Genomic DNA, 15,894 nt, shown 5'->3' on the forward strand with positions numbered 1-15,894 from the left:
TGGTGTCTCCTTTGAGTAGCAAAGTTTGGCCAACAAAACTAAAATTTAGTAAATCTGAATGAATCTAAGGTATAGTTTTGGCTAAATTCTGTGTATCCAAGATCAACACATAATAATCTTCTAATAATAATGATAATCCACATAACAATACCCCTGTTTTCCAGGCCCAGGTGGTCCTGGGTATCGTAGTCAATGTGGTCACTGCAGAACTAGGCCAATCTGGATGGCTTGACTCATTTAGGAAAGCAGAGGCGAGAAGTGTCAGGGAGCCCAGATGGGAATTCCTTTCCTTGATTCCATAGGAGCAGTCTAAAGGATCAGATTTCAAGCCCTCCTGATTTAATTCTGACTCTCTGCTTAGGGTTTCTGGTTCACCTGGGCTGGGCTGCTTTGGAGAAGTAGTCCCAGGTTATAGATCCAGAGCTTTTAAAGAGCTCAGAAGAATAGTTTCCCGGTATATTTGCCTGTTTCGAACATAAAAATCATTGATTAAATGCCGCCAACTGTATGTATCCCACCCAGAAGTGATCTGTTGTTTCTTTCAACGCCCATGGCTCCTGATTTATATAATTTTTTGAACACTCAACACTGACTTGTTTTGTGTATTTATTAACATTTGCATCACTCATAGAGCTGGCATAGTGCTTTATATACACAATCAGAAACAAAAACAAATTAACACTATGAAATCTGCTTCAGATTTAAAGTATTTGAACTTTTAATAAATAATTTAATTTTACAGATCACATTGGAATCATAAAAAGGAAGTACATTGAGGGTTCTATTTTTCTTGTAGTCACACTGACTTAAGGATGAAGAATTGGTCAAAAGAAAACACTGTAATATCTTACTCATCCTGACGTTTTTGATCAGGATAAAACTGTGTTAGAACCAACATGTGCATTAAGGAAAACTGGTTCATAGTGGGTTACCTCTTAAAAACAAACCTAAAATAGGAACTAAACTAAGAGGAATTATATGAGTCAAAAGAACTGCACTTAGAAACCTAGTTTCTTTTAATTATAAGGACACAATCTAAAAGAAACAGGTATGTTTACTTCGTTTGTAAAATAATACTTATAGTGACCAAATCTAGTCATAAAGATTTAAAGATTTTTTTCTTGATTAGTTAATATACAGTCACAGTTTTAAGATATATAATTGAAATAAGAGTATACCAATATAGAAGCAGGCAAAGAGCACTGCTGTGATGTATAAGCACAGAGATAAATTTTGAACTTTTTCCTTTCTTTTCCCATTATGCAAATTCTGATGTAGAGTTTGAAATTGTATGTGTTTTAGAAACTGGAAAGGTTGTATCAATACCTAATTTATCATCATTTTGGTTTCTGTTGCCTTTGCAGTCTCTTGGATATATTTTTTATTGTACTTGTGTCCTGCGTATTAGTCTTCTGTTCTTCAGTCCTGGCTGGGGAATTCCCTTGTTCTTTGATCACAGATGCAGTATAAGGCCTTTTCAGTCCGAGATAATCTTTTGGACTAGTGGGAGCGGTCCTAGTGGACTCACTGATAGATGTAAGTTGATTTTCTCCTGCTGAACCAGACAAAAGGGCTTGGGTATTTATCAGGGCAAGTTCTTCATCAGCTATTGAATCACCTTCCAAAAGAGAGATGTCATTACATTTTTTAAGTGGAGTCATCTGAGGAGAATTCAATTCTTTTTTCTTCATAGGTGTTTCATATTTGGTGCCACAACTCCGTGGTGGCTGAAATGCCTTCTGTGCAGCTGGAGAAACAAATGTACAAATGGGACTAACAGGTGGAGGTACAGGCAATCTGCTCAAGAAATCCAAGGCTCTTCTCTTTTTGCAGTTTTTTGGGTCATCAGTCTCTTTCTCCCCTTTGCAACAAGACTTCGAAGTCATTTGGGCTGCTGCAGGTGTGGAGACAGACTTCCCTTTTAGCTTACAAAGTGATAACGGACTTTGATAATTCATCTCACTACTGGGAGAAGACATCTAATAAAAAAAAATTAAGTAGCCTATATAATTATGTCCCAATATATAAAACAAAATCAAATTAGCTTTTCATTAAAAAATATTTAAACACACAAATGCCAATCACTTTCACTCTCCTAGTGGCTATGATTTCAAGAGACATTCATATTATTCTTATTCCAGAAGGAAATATTTTTGCATAAGAGGACATAAAAATGACGTGAAAAGAAAGATGAAGATTAAAAGCAAAACAGGAGGACATAACTTATGCATTAATCTTTTCCTTTTTGTTATTAACAAGTTAAACAAAGATAAGCATTTAAAAACCATTTTAAGAATACAGACTGCCTGTGTTCCTACTTTTCTAGTTTTGTGACTGGAGGCAGTTGCTTAACCCCTCCTGTATGTCTCCTCATCCATAAAATGGAGATAATTTTTATCTCAGAGGGTTGTTGTGAGGATTAAATGAGTTAATATACATAACTTAGCAAGTGTTAGCTAAAGAATTAGTCCTTAGCCAATATTACAGACTTTAGCTTGATTTGCTTTTATTGTGATTTAAAGAGTTAAATCAAATTGAACTTAGAAACAACCCTAATTATATAGAATAGTCCTCTAAGCCAAAAGACACAGGCAAAAAAAGTTTCTTCAATCAAATGTACTTGGAATGCTAAAAATCAAAGCACCTGTTTATAAAATTTGCCCCAAAGAGTGTTACACTCTGGCTTCAATAAACCAGATAAAATTTCCAGATAACCTATACCTACAGGAGGCACTTAACAATTAATGACACTTAATAATTAAGTTTAATTACATTTTATGATGTTTACTAGGTATACATCAGAATATGTTGTTGCCTCTATATAATATTTATAAAATTCCTTAAATTTAGATTAACTTACCAGAAACTTATTTCCTGTACCAAGGACTGTTTGAGCAGTGTGTGGTGCTGAAGTATAGTCTTTAGTCGGGGTGGACCACTTGGGATTATTTGTATTAAGTATACGAATAAGCTTGTTTTCTGCATCATTGCAAAATATATCGATATTCTAAGAAAATAAATTGGAAGAGCTATTTTGTAAAATGCAAACCTACACATTCATGTTTTCAGAAAAGGTAAATGGTTACCTTTAAAAGCAGAAGTAAAAAACACAGACCAGAAAAAAAGGATGAGACACCCCAAATTTGATAGCAACTGTCAATTGTTAGAGGGAGAGAAGGAGGGGGGCTGTGTGTGTGTGTGTCAGGGAAATAAATGTGAGAGAGCTTCCCAACCGTGTGTGTGTGTGTGTGTGTGTGTGTGTGTGTGTCAGGGAAAGAAGGAAATGTAAGAGAGCTTCCCAACCATCTGGTTTAATCAAGTTATCACGATACTGAATTTGGGACTCAAGTCTCAGTTTTATTTACTACCTGACAGCCGTAAATCATCTAACATCTCACAGAGTACTCCTTAGGTTAGAAGTAAAATGAGAACTGCTTCATGTCTGTTCCAAGAATTAACTGAAATAACATTTGGTCATACCACATGAAACTGTTGTTTCAGAAGTCACAAATGGTCAAATACCAGCAATTTGGTTATGGTTTAACCTAATTTATAAGAGTATTTTGTTAAACTTCAAAATGATACGTAAATGACACTCAGTCATCTCTGAACTGCCCTTGAATGGTGTCAGAGAAAATCTGGGATGTAAGCAATAGGTACTCTGCATGTGAGCCAAATAATGAATGTAACCCCCAGTTTAGAAACCAGATAAATCGTGGTGTTATTCTTCACGATATGCATCAAGTCTAGGTAAAACATACAAACTTTCCTTATATAGCTAGCTACTCTAATGCTTTTAAAATATAATTTTATTTATATGAATTTTGACTAACACATTTCAAATATTAAACTACAGAAGAGGCTTATCTTCTGTAGATTTTTTAAAAGTTAGCAATTTATAAAATCCAAAATTTTACTGGGAGGCAGCATTGCATAGTAGTTAATAGTTTGGGCTCTGCATTCAGATGGCTTAAGTATGAATCCTGGTTCTACCAGTTTGGCTGTGTGACTTAACTTGTTTCTCATCAATGAAATGGGAAAACAGTTCCCTACTTCAGGGGTCCCCAACCCCCCACCACGGACTGGTACTGGTCTGCTGCCTGTTAGGGACCGGGCCGCACAACAGGTGGTGAGTGGCAGGCGAGCAAGCGATCTGCGGCTGCCCATTGCTCGCATTACCGCCTGAACCACACACCGGCGCCACCCCCCCCCCCCCCCCCCCCGCCCCGGTCCGTGGAAACATCTTCCACAAAACCGGTCCTTGGTGCCAAAAACTTTCAGGACCACTGACAGGCTTAGAACAAGGCCAGACATACAGTAAGCACTCAATAAACTTTGTTCTCCTATTTGGTATTATTTCAAATCAAAAACAGGTATAAACTGTATAAAATATTAGATAATGGAGTTTAAAACGTAAATTAAACAAAATTTTTTTTCTGGCCATGCCACGTGGCATGCAGGACCTTAAGTTCCCCGACCAGGGATTGAACCTGCACCTCCTGCAGTGGAAGCATGGAGTCTTAACCACTGGACTGTCAGGGAGGTCCCTAAAATGTAAATGTGGATTCTAAATATTATTAACTAATTACACTGCCAAGTGCTGTAAATCATGGGTAACTCATATAATTCTTGTTACCAATTTCCAGTTTGCCTACACGGTCTATATATCTCTGAACATCCTTCTCACAACTTTTCCTAATTCAGTTCCTTTCAAATCATTCTCTTCTCCCTGATGGCTGTCACTCAGCATCTCCTCAGGTTCATGAATAATTGACATTATGATGAAGTCTCAACTTACATTATACGTCAACTATCCAATTTTCATAAAAGCTGCCACTTCCTTGACATTTGACTTGAAATAGGAAAATGCCAACATGCATGATAATGCTCAAAGCTAATTTTACCTCAATAGTACTTTTCATTTTGTGGAACGTTTCTTGAAAATGGCCCTCCTTTGGACTGGCAGAAAACATGGAAAAATCTCCAGCAAATAAAGTAGGAATTCCTGATTTGGACTCTGGTCGCCACTGGAGGTTGCTTGCAGCAATTAACATGTGAGGTTTAATAATGTCTTCATTAAGATCTATCCAAAACTTTATTGCCAATAAATTATGGCATTCATCTGACAAATAGACCAAAGGAGCAAGACCTAAAATGGAAAAAGCAAAATCCAAAAAGTAGAAAACAAAAAATCGAACTTCATTTATATATGTGTTAGATAAATTTAAAAACACAAGGAACCTCTAAATATGGCCATTAATTTTGGTATGCTAATGGTAAGAACAAATCAAAATAACTAAATTTAGAGAAAGCTCAGGATTTCCAAAACAACCTGTTGCTTATGGTGCTAAAATTTCAATGCAATATAACAACATTCTGTTACAGATGCCATGGGGAAGCAGGCAACATGTAAGCTGAATAATGAATAGGGGAAATTCATCAAGATGGGAAGGAAAAGGCCATTCTAAGCAAAGTGAATGAATTTTTAAAGGTAGGAATGTTAAATGCTTTAGTGGACCAAGAATGTGAAACTACAGTTTAACTGAGGTATGTGGGGTGGTGGTTTAAGGCAGGAAGTTGAAGGTTTTTTCAGGCATCTGAAGGAGTTTTGGTTTCATTTTCTAAGGGCCAGGGAGCCACCAAAGATTTTAAGCTAGGAAACATTAGATTTGGGTATTGGAGAACTGGTATTTCAGGCTTAAGGTGGCACTTTGAAACTTTCTGATAGAAATTTCTTTCTCTCATACTTGACATCAAAATAAATAAAAAAAGAAAGAAATGTCCATGAAAAACATACAAATAAGGAATATCCTGATATAAAATTTAAAAGTTGGTGATGAAGGAAAAAAACAAGATTGTGGACAGAACCAAGCACAGGAGGGCTCAGCTTCTAGCCTCCTTCCCCATATTGGGGAGATGACACACATTTTAAGAATTCTGTTATCCTTAAATCTGAAGAAAAGCAAATAGAATAGGTATCCTTACTTATTCCTCTTCTGATCAGAAATAATGAAAATGGCGATGGTGTAAAACAGGTGATCAGGATTGACTGACAGGATAACAGTTGTGTTATGGGTTGAATTGTGTCCTGTAAAACACGTTGAAGTCCTAACCTGTGAATGGGACCTTATTTGCAAACATAGTATTTGCTGACAAAAATCAAGTTGAGGTCATTTCAGTACATCCTAATCCAATGTCCTTATAAAAAGGGGAAATTTGGACACAGACAGGCACACAGGGAGAGTGCCATGTGAAGATGAAGGCAGAGACTGGGGTGATGCATCTACAAGCCAAGGAAGGCCAAAGATTGCCAGCAAACCATCAGAAGCTATGAGTGAGGCATTGGACAGATTCTCTCTCACAGCCTTCAGAATGAACCGAACCTGCCAGTATCTTGATTTTGGACTTCAAGCCTTCAGAACTGTGAGCCAGTATGTTGTTTAAGCCACCTGGTTTATGGTTCAGCAAATTAATAGGTGAGGTTACTCACTGAGCTAGGGAAAATGATCTAGAACAGAGAAAATATCTTCCAGGGATATGGAATATATAGCAGATAGGAACTGAAATACCCAGCCCTCATACAGTAACTAAGAGGGGGAAAATTGGTCTTGAGTACAGCAGAGAAAAAGAGTCAAGAACTGCAATGTGATGCTGGCAAGTTTCTCCCGTGCACCTCATCTCCACACCACAGTCTGCTGTGGGACCATGAGAACTAATCTCATGTCTGTCTCCACAAGAAGCCCAGGCTCCCAGTTCATCCTGCACTCCCTGGACTCAGTCTCCAGAGAGCTTTGCACATTGCCTCTCTGGACACCATCTCCGACCCCTCCCTTCTTAGCCTCACCCACTCTCTTTGCTATCAAATACCTTCTGACGGGCCTGAGTCGGGCCCTGGCTCTCTTCTCTATCTACTCCCACACCCAGCGACCTCATCCAGTCTCATGACTTTAATCATCACCTGTATATTGATGACTTCCCAACTTATATCTTCAGCCCAGTCCATTCCCTTAGAACTATATCCAGCTGTCAAGTAGAAATCTCTAAGTAGATTAAGCAACTAAAACTTAACTGTCCAAAACTGAGCTCCTGACTTTCCCTGCACACCTGTTTTTCTCGTGGTCAGCCCCCTCAGGAAATGGCAACTCCATTTGTCCAGCTGCTCAGACCAAAACCTCGGCCCTCACTCCTCAATTCCTCTCTTCATCCACACTGTCCCTCTACCTTCAAAATACAACCACAGTCTGACTATTTCTGGACACTCCCATTGCTTTCATTTGCTCCAAACTATTCTCAATTGCCTAAATTTCTACAATAGCCTCCAGCTGATTTCCCTGTTTGGCGTCTCACACCCCCTACAGTCTATTCTCAGTATAGCAGCCTGAGTGATCCTGTGAAAACCTCGTCAGGTGGTGTCAACGCCTCTACTTGAAACCTTCAGAGAAAAAGTTAGAGCACATGCAAGGACCACGCCATTGCCTGGTCCTTCACTCCCTCCTCCCAGCTGTTACTGCTCACTCCCTGGCCTCTGCTAATACTTAAAGGAACCAGGGAGGATCCTCCTGTAACATGACCTTTGTAATTGCCATTCCTCCTGCCTGGAATGTTCCTCCCCCAGATGTCCACATGCCTCTCTCCTCTAGTCCTTCAACTCATTCAGATGTCAACTCTGCAGTGAGCTCTTTCCTCACTTCCCTGTCTAAAGCTACATTCCTCTCCCCTTCCCCCTGACCCCACCTGTCACTCCCGACTTAATTTTCTTCCTTCGCCATACTAAGAAAACTATATGTGCTACTTATTTTGTTTGTGATCTCCCTCCTCGACTATAATGTAAGCTCCATGAGGACAGGGATACTTGTCTGTTTTGTTCAATGCTGTGTACTTAGCATTTAGAACTGTGCCTGGCACATAAAAGGCGTTCAGTAAATACTGATTGAATTGAATAAAAGTTACCCACCCTCTATAACAATAATATAACGAGTGGAGTCACCCAAGCATGACCAAGATGAAATAAAATGCTACAAAATCCATGTAGCATATTAACATACTACAGTCAAAGAAGACCCCACAAAGCACTAAAGCACAACTAAACAAAAACATGTTAAACAAAAAGGAGAAAAGAGCATAGCAAAAGACAAAGAGCACATCCCATAAAGTAAACAAAACTAGAAGAACAGAAGAAAATTTCTGAAGTCCTCAAAACTGATTCATGCTGTTGAACTTAATAGGAACATATACTCAAAAAAAAATAAAAAATAAAAGCTTGGATATGCATATGGGATGAAAAATAGCCCGATAAGATAAAAAGGAGACTGCAGGGCCAGAGAAATAAACTGAGGACACCAGTATACTATCATAATGGGACAAATGCATGCATTACAAATAGCAAGGAATAAAACATATCAATATATTGTAGAAAATAAAATTACTGACATAAAGGCTGGATATAATCATGGTGAATGAAGCATAATCCAACATAAGACTAACTGCTGTCCCTGAAGTAGAAATCCAAATAAATGAAAAGGATTTATTCAAAGATACTACAGAATTTCTCTAATATAAAGAAAGCACTGAATCTGCAGATTAAAAAGGCATCTGTGTTCCAGGAGAACTGTATACAGACTGCTTATACTAAGACATAGCTTAAACTTTTGGACTTCAGACATCTAGACATAAAAAGACAATCACCTAAATGGGGGAAAAATTAGGCCAGTCGCAGACTGTTCAATGTCAAAACAGCAATTTCTACAAAGTTCTGAGGGAAGAAAGAAGCAAGAACCCATATTATTATGCCTGCCAAAGTACAGTCTCAGAATTAGAGCAACAGGTTCACATTGCAAACCTATGAGGAACTCATGGAATATGGCACATTTGAAACCTTCTTGAAAAAAACATGGACAATAAACCTTAGCTAAAGAACTGAGGGAGGGAGAAACTGTGACAGGGCAGTTGATAAACAAGGAATCCACCAACCTGAGACCCTACCCTGAACCAGGGACTGTTTTAAGAGCTGAGGATACAGCAGTAGCAAAGTCTCTGCCCTCAGAGAGCTAACATTCCAGAGGAGGGAGACAAAAAACCCCATAAATATGTATTGTTAGTGCTGGTGGGTGCTATGGAGAAAAACTCCATAGCACCCACCAGCACTAACAATACATATAAAGCAGAGTAAAGGGGTAAAAGTGCTAGGCTGGGAGCAGAGAAAGTACAGCTCTTTTACAAAGGGTGCTCAGGGAAAGGCTTCTTACGAGGTTGCATTTGACCAGAGGCTTTAAGGAGCCAAGGGGCCCAGCTATGTGGCCACCTGGGGAAAAGGGTTTCTGGGAGAGGCAGCAGTGAGTGTAAAGGCTCTGTGATGAAAGTGGGCTCAAGAATAGCAAGGAAGGTGTCAATACAGCTGAAGGGGGATGAGGGACAGCGTTCTGGGAGGTGAGAGTGGTGAAACCAAGTGCTGAGGGGGCCTGGCACAAAATAATCAATAAATGGAAGGCTTTTGTGCTGAAGTTGAGACATAGTTGGGCCTTTACACTTGCTTTCAGATAAAATCTATGGAATCAAGGTATGGAAGGAGGAACAAGCAATGTCATACTGAAGGAATAAAATATAAATGAATTTGGCTAATATGTTGGAGAGTGGTAAAGACTGAAGTAGGAGGTGAAGGCTTGATAGATAGTTCAGTGAACTGCAGAAGATTATAATTATTTGTCTAGTAATCACTAATATGCAAAACAGTTTCTAGCAATTTCTTTAAAATTAAGTAGCACAGAATGGGATGTAAGTTGTTTCCTTGTAATACTGTAGAATTGCTTTTCATTAAGAATCAAGGTTAAAAAACCCTACTTTCAAATCACTAGTTACCAAACTTGCCGATTAGTAGCGCCAATGAATCATAAGGAAGGCAAATTTTAAAACATAATGTTTTTCAAAAGCATCAATAAAAAGCTACCATTAAATACACTGTGTATTACCTATTTTTTTCACAACAGAAACTACAAATCCTATTAGGTCCACCTCAGAACAAGGTGGCTGGAAGTCTGGATCCAGTAATTTGTTGAAGTGAAGCGGCTCCCGTGGCTGATAAACGTGTAATAAGATTTCACCTGAAGACTACAAGAAGAAAAAATGTATCGGTATACGTACGTTCAATAAACAAATACACATCTATCAAAACTGAAAAATCATGATGAAAAGTTTATACCGGTAGTTGTTGATACTGCGTTTTTTTTGTTGCTGTTAACTGTATGTTAGCTCGTTCAGATTTACTTTTAGATTTTGATGCTGCAAGATGATAGATTCTGTATCTCTTTCCCTCTGTTAAGAGAGAATATAAATCTGATGATGGACGCCAGATACTCAACACAACTAGAGAAAGAGGAAAAAGACACAATATAAGAAATGATAATCATCGAGAGTCTTGTTTAAAAATAAATACTGAGGACAATGAAGATCTAAGGGTTATGGTATCACTTTGTGGGTACTGGCAGCCCATTTTTGCTCCTCTTAACATTTTATCTACCATTTGAAATCATTTTATTAATAAGATAATAATTTTTTAAACTTAAAATTGATAAAAACAAAAACTTTACATACTGACCTGAATCTTTTTCCTTTCTCTTACAGCTCATGATACGCAGCTTCCACACAGGTGTAACGTCTCTTGGTAAAATCTGTTCCCCTTGCTCAGCAGACTCCATAGCCTTCCTGAGTTCCACATGGATCTGGGCTTGCTTCTTATCATTCAACATCTGTCTGTGATTATTCAAGGCTCTTAACTGCTCTTCACTAAAATAACCCTGTGGCCATTTAGTATATTGAGGCAGATGATTTTGGAATAAAAAGCAAACAAAACAGAAACAAACCACCTCATCTATTGTAAATGAATCTCTTTAAATGGGGTCAAAATACAACAGAATTTAGTTCACTTTAAGGATGTGACAATATAAAAATTGAGATTAATGTACTCAGCTTATCACATAACAAATATTTTCAAGTGACTTAAACAGTTTACTAATCTTTGTGACAAATTTACCTAGGGCAGGGCTTCCCTGGTGGCGCAGTGGTTAAGAATCCACCTGCCAAGGCAGGGGACATGAGTTCGAGCCCTGGTCCGGGAAGATCCCACATGCCGCAGAGCAACTAAGCCCGTGCGCCACAACTACTGAGCCTGTGCTCTAGAACCCATGAGCCACAACTATTGAGCCTATGTGCCAAAACTACTGAGTTCGTGTGCCACAACTACTGAAGCCCTCATGCCTAGAGCCCATGCTCCGCAATAAGAAGCCTGCGCACCACAACGAAAACCCAATGCAGCCATAAATGAATGAATGAATGAATGAATGAATAAGAAAAATTTACGTAGGGCCAAAACAACCCCTACTTATAAATATACTCTAATAATCATAATCATCAACACTGACATTATAAATGGTTAACATCTGAATGCCTATTATATTTGAGAAATAGATCTATGTGTGGGTAATGTATTAATTCATTTAATCATTACAATAATCCTATGAGGTAGGTACTATCCCTGTTTCCATGTGGTAGATGATGAAACTGAGGTACAGACAGAATAAATAATTTGTAGAGGCATATAGGCAGGGGTTGGCTCAAGGGGCCTCATTCTTATCCCCCTGTAGTATAATTTCATTAACTCTCTGGAACAGTAGATACAATTTAAAACAGATATGTACTACAAGCACTTATCTCTGCCTCTACATTTCTCTCCCAATCATTTAGCAAATTGGTGTTTGAACCTCCTGGGAACCTCACCCAGTATTAACAAAAAAAAAATAAACCAAAAATAAAATAAATAGTAATCCTGACATATAACCTACTAGACTGCTGCTGACTTACCCATGTTAATACCCTAATCTATACTGAGAAGGGGGATTATGAAATCCCTGTGCCCTACAAAGGTCTTCCTAAATAGGCAGTGTTTAGGTTAAACATGAATTAAAATAAAATATGTGATTTCAGAAGTCCCACAGTACTAAACATTGTCACTGAAAACAAGTCCTTTTAACAGGGTATTTTAGAAATTGATGGCAATTTTCCCCTCTGAGAATGATAATGATACCTTTCAGTGAATCTCATAGAATCACATAAACTTAGAACCTTAGAGATAAGCTACTCTCAGGCTTTCCCCTGGCAGATGGCAGAGAGGAGGTCTGAGAGAGAAATCACCTGTCCAGCTACACAGGGGCAGAGCCAGGTCTAGAACTTAGTCTTCTAACTCTCATTCTGCCCCCTTTCTCCTTATAAGTAAATTTTATAAAAGGAAACCAGAATAATATTTTGTTAAATTTTATGGATGAAATTAAAACTATCTTCATAAGCTTCAACAAACACAAAGAGATAGAGGCAAATAATTTCTCAGGAGAGCATAATAAAGCCTTACAGACTTGTAGCAAGGCTTGAAAATCAGACTCACTTCCCACAGGGAGAATCTGAGTTGTAACATTTGGGAATATAAGGGAATTCTGTTCAGAATAGCACTGCTCACTCTCCAAGCAGAGTATTGTTTATTTTGAGGTCCCAATATTTAAGAAAGTTAAGGTTATATACAACATTTATTGTCATCAAATAAAGGAGATTAATCAATAAACTGTTTTCCTAAAATTTCCCCTCTCCTCCCTATTTAGCAAACTAATCCTAGAATTTGCATTAATTAGATACCCAGGTGTCTAAAAATTTAGGAAGTAGCCTACCTTAATGTATGAAATGATATTCTAATAATAATATTTACATAGAACTTTCTAACTATACTTTACATACATTATCCAATTTGATCCTAAAACATCTTTTGTGCCCATTTGATAGCTCTTTTATATCCAGTTTGCTTAGCTAATAAATGGTTGAGCCATGATCTAAAGCCTATGCTATTTGTAACACACTTTCATGCTTCTGAAAGTTTTCCACCTAAGTATCCTTAAGGTAGAGGATTATGAAATAAACTCTAGGTAGGATCTGAGAAAGAGCTGAGAACATGGAAACTGAGACAGTGCCCTGAAGGTACTTGTTTTATCTTAAAAATAAGCAAGTTTTGCCTGCATTTTAAACCATATTTAATACATAAATTATTTACCCCTCTCATCCTCTATTTGGTACAGAAGTAGAAATGTAGCACCCTGGTTTGGTACATCACTGAGGACCCCATCACTGAGGTACACATCCCTTGGAGAAACACAGCATTTCAACACAGTGCTTCCTGTAATGGCCAGATGAGTGACTATAGCTTTCCACGTTGAAGGATGAAGATTAGCCTCACTGTAGGCCAGCTTACTCTCTCACCTCAAGGTAACTTGGGTCTGGTGAATCCTTCACAGCTTCATAAAGTTCTGCACCATCTTGCAGAGCACGGACTTGCTGTCTTGTTAGTGCACGTGATGGTATACATCGTTCTGTTATATTTTCTAGGAAAAAAGCAACACTAATTAGCTAAACTATAAATTTAAGAATAGTGAAAACTAGAGAACTCAACAAAAAAAACACCCAAAGAAGGAAGGTTAAAAATAAACCACTTATCTGCTAAAAGTTCTCCAGGAAAATTTGAAACTAGTGTATTCATGGTTTAATAAATTCTCATACAAAGAGTTTACTTCATTAGAGCAATTTGTAAATTTCATGATTTACATGAAATTTACATGATTTACATGAAAATGATTTCATGTAAGTAAATGATTTCATGATTCACTTAATTATGAGCTAGTGATAATTTTAAGTAAATCAAATATTGAGTCCCATTTTCCTGCAGATTTATTTAGAACATGAAGTTAAACATAAAGAAAATCATGATATCCACCTCCTAGAGTAATGGAAATAAAAACAAAAATAAACAAATGGGACCTAATGAAACTTCAAAGCTTTTGCAAAGCAAAGGAAACTACAATCAAGATGAAAAGACAACCCTCAGAATGGGAGAAAATATTTGCAAACAAATCAACGGACAAAGGATTAATCTCCAAAATATATAAACAGCTCATGCACCTCAATATTAAAAAAACAAACAATCCAATCCAAAAATGGGCAGAAGACCTAAACAGACATTTCTCCACAGAAGACATACAGATGGCCAAGAAGCACATGAAAAGCTGCTCAACGTCACTAAATATTAGAGAAATGCAAATCAAAACTACAATGAGGTATCACCTCACACCAGTTAGAATGGGCATCATCAGAAAATCTACAAATAACAAATGCTGGAGAGGGTGTGGAGAAAAGGGAACCCTCTTGCACTGTTGGTGGGAATGTAAACTAATACAGCCACTATAGAGAACAGTATGGAGGTTCCTTAAAAAACTAAAAATAGAATTACCATACGATCCAGCAATCCCACTACTGGGCATATACCCAGAGAAAACCATAATTCAAAAAGACACATGCACCCCAATGTTCATTGCAGCACTATTTACAATAGCCAGGTCATGGAAGCAACCTAAATGCCCATCGACAGACGAATGGATAAAGAAGATGTGGTACATATATACAATGGAATATTTCTCAGCCATAAAGAGGAACGAAATTGGGTCATTTGTGGAGACGTGGATGGATCTAGAGACTGTCATACAGAGTGAAGTCAGAAAGAGAAAAACAAATATCGTATATTAACGCATATATGTGGAACCTAGAAAAATGGTACAGATGAACCGGTTTGCAGGGCAGAAGTTGAGACACAGATGTAGAGAACAAATGTATGGACACCAAAGGGGGAAAGCTGCAGGGGGGAGGGGGTGGTGGTGTGATGGATTGGGAGATTGGGATTGACACGTATATACTGATGTGTATAAAATAGATAACTAATAAGAACCTGCTGTATAAAAAATAAAATTAAAAAAAAAATAAAATCATGAAGAAATGCAGGAGAACATAAAATTTTCTGCAATAAAAAAAGGTAGATTAAAAAAAGTAAAATTTCATGTCCTTTAAGCATAAAACACTATGATTTTTATTATTCAAATTGATGCCACAGGGAAAATAAGCTCTAGTTCCAGGTATAAAAACATAAAGATCAACAACTACAACAGCAAAAATGCAAGTTCTATAATGTAGATAAGGACACAGAGGAAAGAGAATGACAAACGGCTTGGGGAGAATAATTTGATAGTTCTTTCCCTTGTTGCTTTTTTTCCTCTAATACCAAAAGTCGATGCTACAAATACTTTAGTACTAAAGCTTACAGGCCAGTTTAATTAAGACTTCCGAAAAGTGCTGTAGGTATGTAATGTTTAATTGCCTAAGACAATTTGTGAGGATCTAAAAGCTCACTATGTTGAATAAAGATGTGATATTTTGGGGCCAATTCAATGCTTATCTGTTTACCTATGTAATATTTTTTTTTTCAAATCAGAAAAAATTCAAATTCAGAATTAGAAAAAAAAGATCTATTACTCAAAATAAAGACAATTCACCCAGTTAGAAGCCTCTGAAACTCTGAAAAAAAGATCTTGTAAATACAACTCATTTTTACCTTCATGCTCTTCAAATTCTGCTTGAATTTTAGTGAATAGGGCTTCCAGTTTCTTTTGTTGGGCTTCTGCATATTTTGTTGCTTCCTTTTCTTCTTCTCTTTCATTGCGAAATATGTATAATCCAGATGATGTCTTCTCCATCCACTGTAATAATGTGTCAAACAGAAATACAGGGTAGGGAGTGATTATTCAAATTAATTGTCTCTAAAGAAAGAAATACAGAGTCAGTTTCAAGAATACATCATACCTGTATAGGGTATGCTCTTTGAATAATTATATCAACACAACCAACATTTCCTCCATCGCTGAAAAGTGATGACAAGGGAAGAGGAAAAGGTCTAGGATTGGAAAAGAATCCGAGTTTGGCATACCAGCAAGCAGGCCGAGTGCTGTTAGCAGAAATCTGGACAAATTAATAAATTGATTT

The 15,894-nt window shown here is 37.5% G+C and overlaps 1 protein-coding gene across 2 annotated transcripts in view; it reads right to left on the reverse strand.

Moving 5' to 3' along the window:
* Positions 1–694: 694 nt before the first annotated feature.
* Positions 695–15,894, reverse strand: part of BRCA2 (BRCA2 DNA repair associated) — a 54,121-nt gene continuing 38,921 nt past the window's right edge. For both annotated transcript variants that reach the window (XM_057532631.1, XM_057532630.1), the window contains 9 exons: positions 15,715–15,870; positions 15,467–15,611; positions 13,291–13,412; positions 10,592–10,790; positions 10,196–10,359; positions 9,966–10,104; positions 4,905–5,149; positions 2,861–3,007; positions 695–1,979 (listed from right to left, as the gene is read on the reverse strand). In XM_057532631.1, the coding sequence (XP_057388614.1) occupies positions 1,338–1,979; positions 2,861–3,007; positions 4,905–5,149; positions 9,966–10,104; positions 10,196–10,359; positions 10,592–10,790; positions 13,291–13,412; positions 15,467–15,611; positions 15,715–15,870 (1,959 nt within the window). In that variant the 3' untranslated portion in view covers positions 695–1,337. The remainder of the gene's footprint in view (positions 1,980–2,860; positions 3,008–4,904; positions 5,150–9,965; positions 10,105–10,195; positions 10,360–10,591; positions 10,791–13,290; positions 13,413–15,466; positions 15,612–15,714; positions 15,871–15,894) is intronic.

The sequence above is a fragment of the Balaenoptera acutorostrata genome, chromosome 18, assembly GCF_949987535.1.
Source record: "Balaenoptera acutorostrata chromosome 18, mBalAcu1.1, whole genome shotgun sequence".
In the NCBI taxonomy this organism is placed as follows: domain Eukaryota; kingdom Metazoa; phylum Chordata; class Mammalia; order Artiodactyla; family Balaenopteridae; genus Balaenoptera; species Balaenoptera acutorostrata.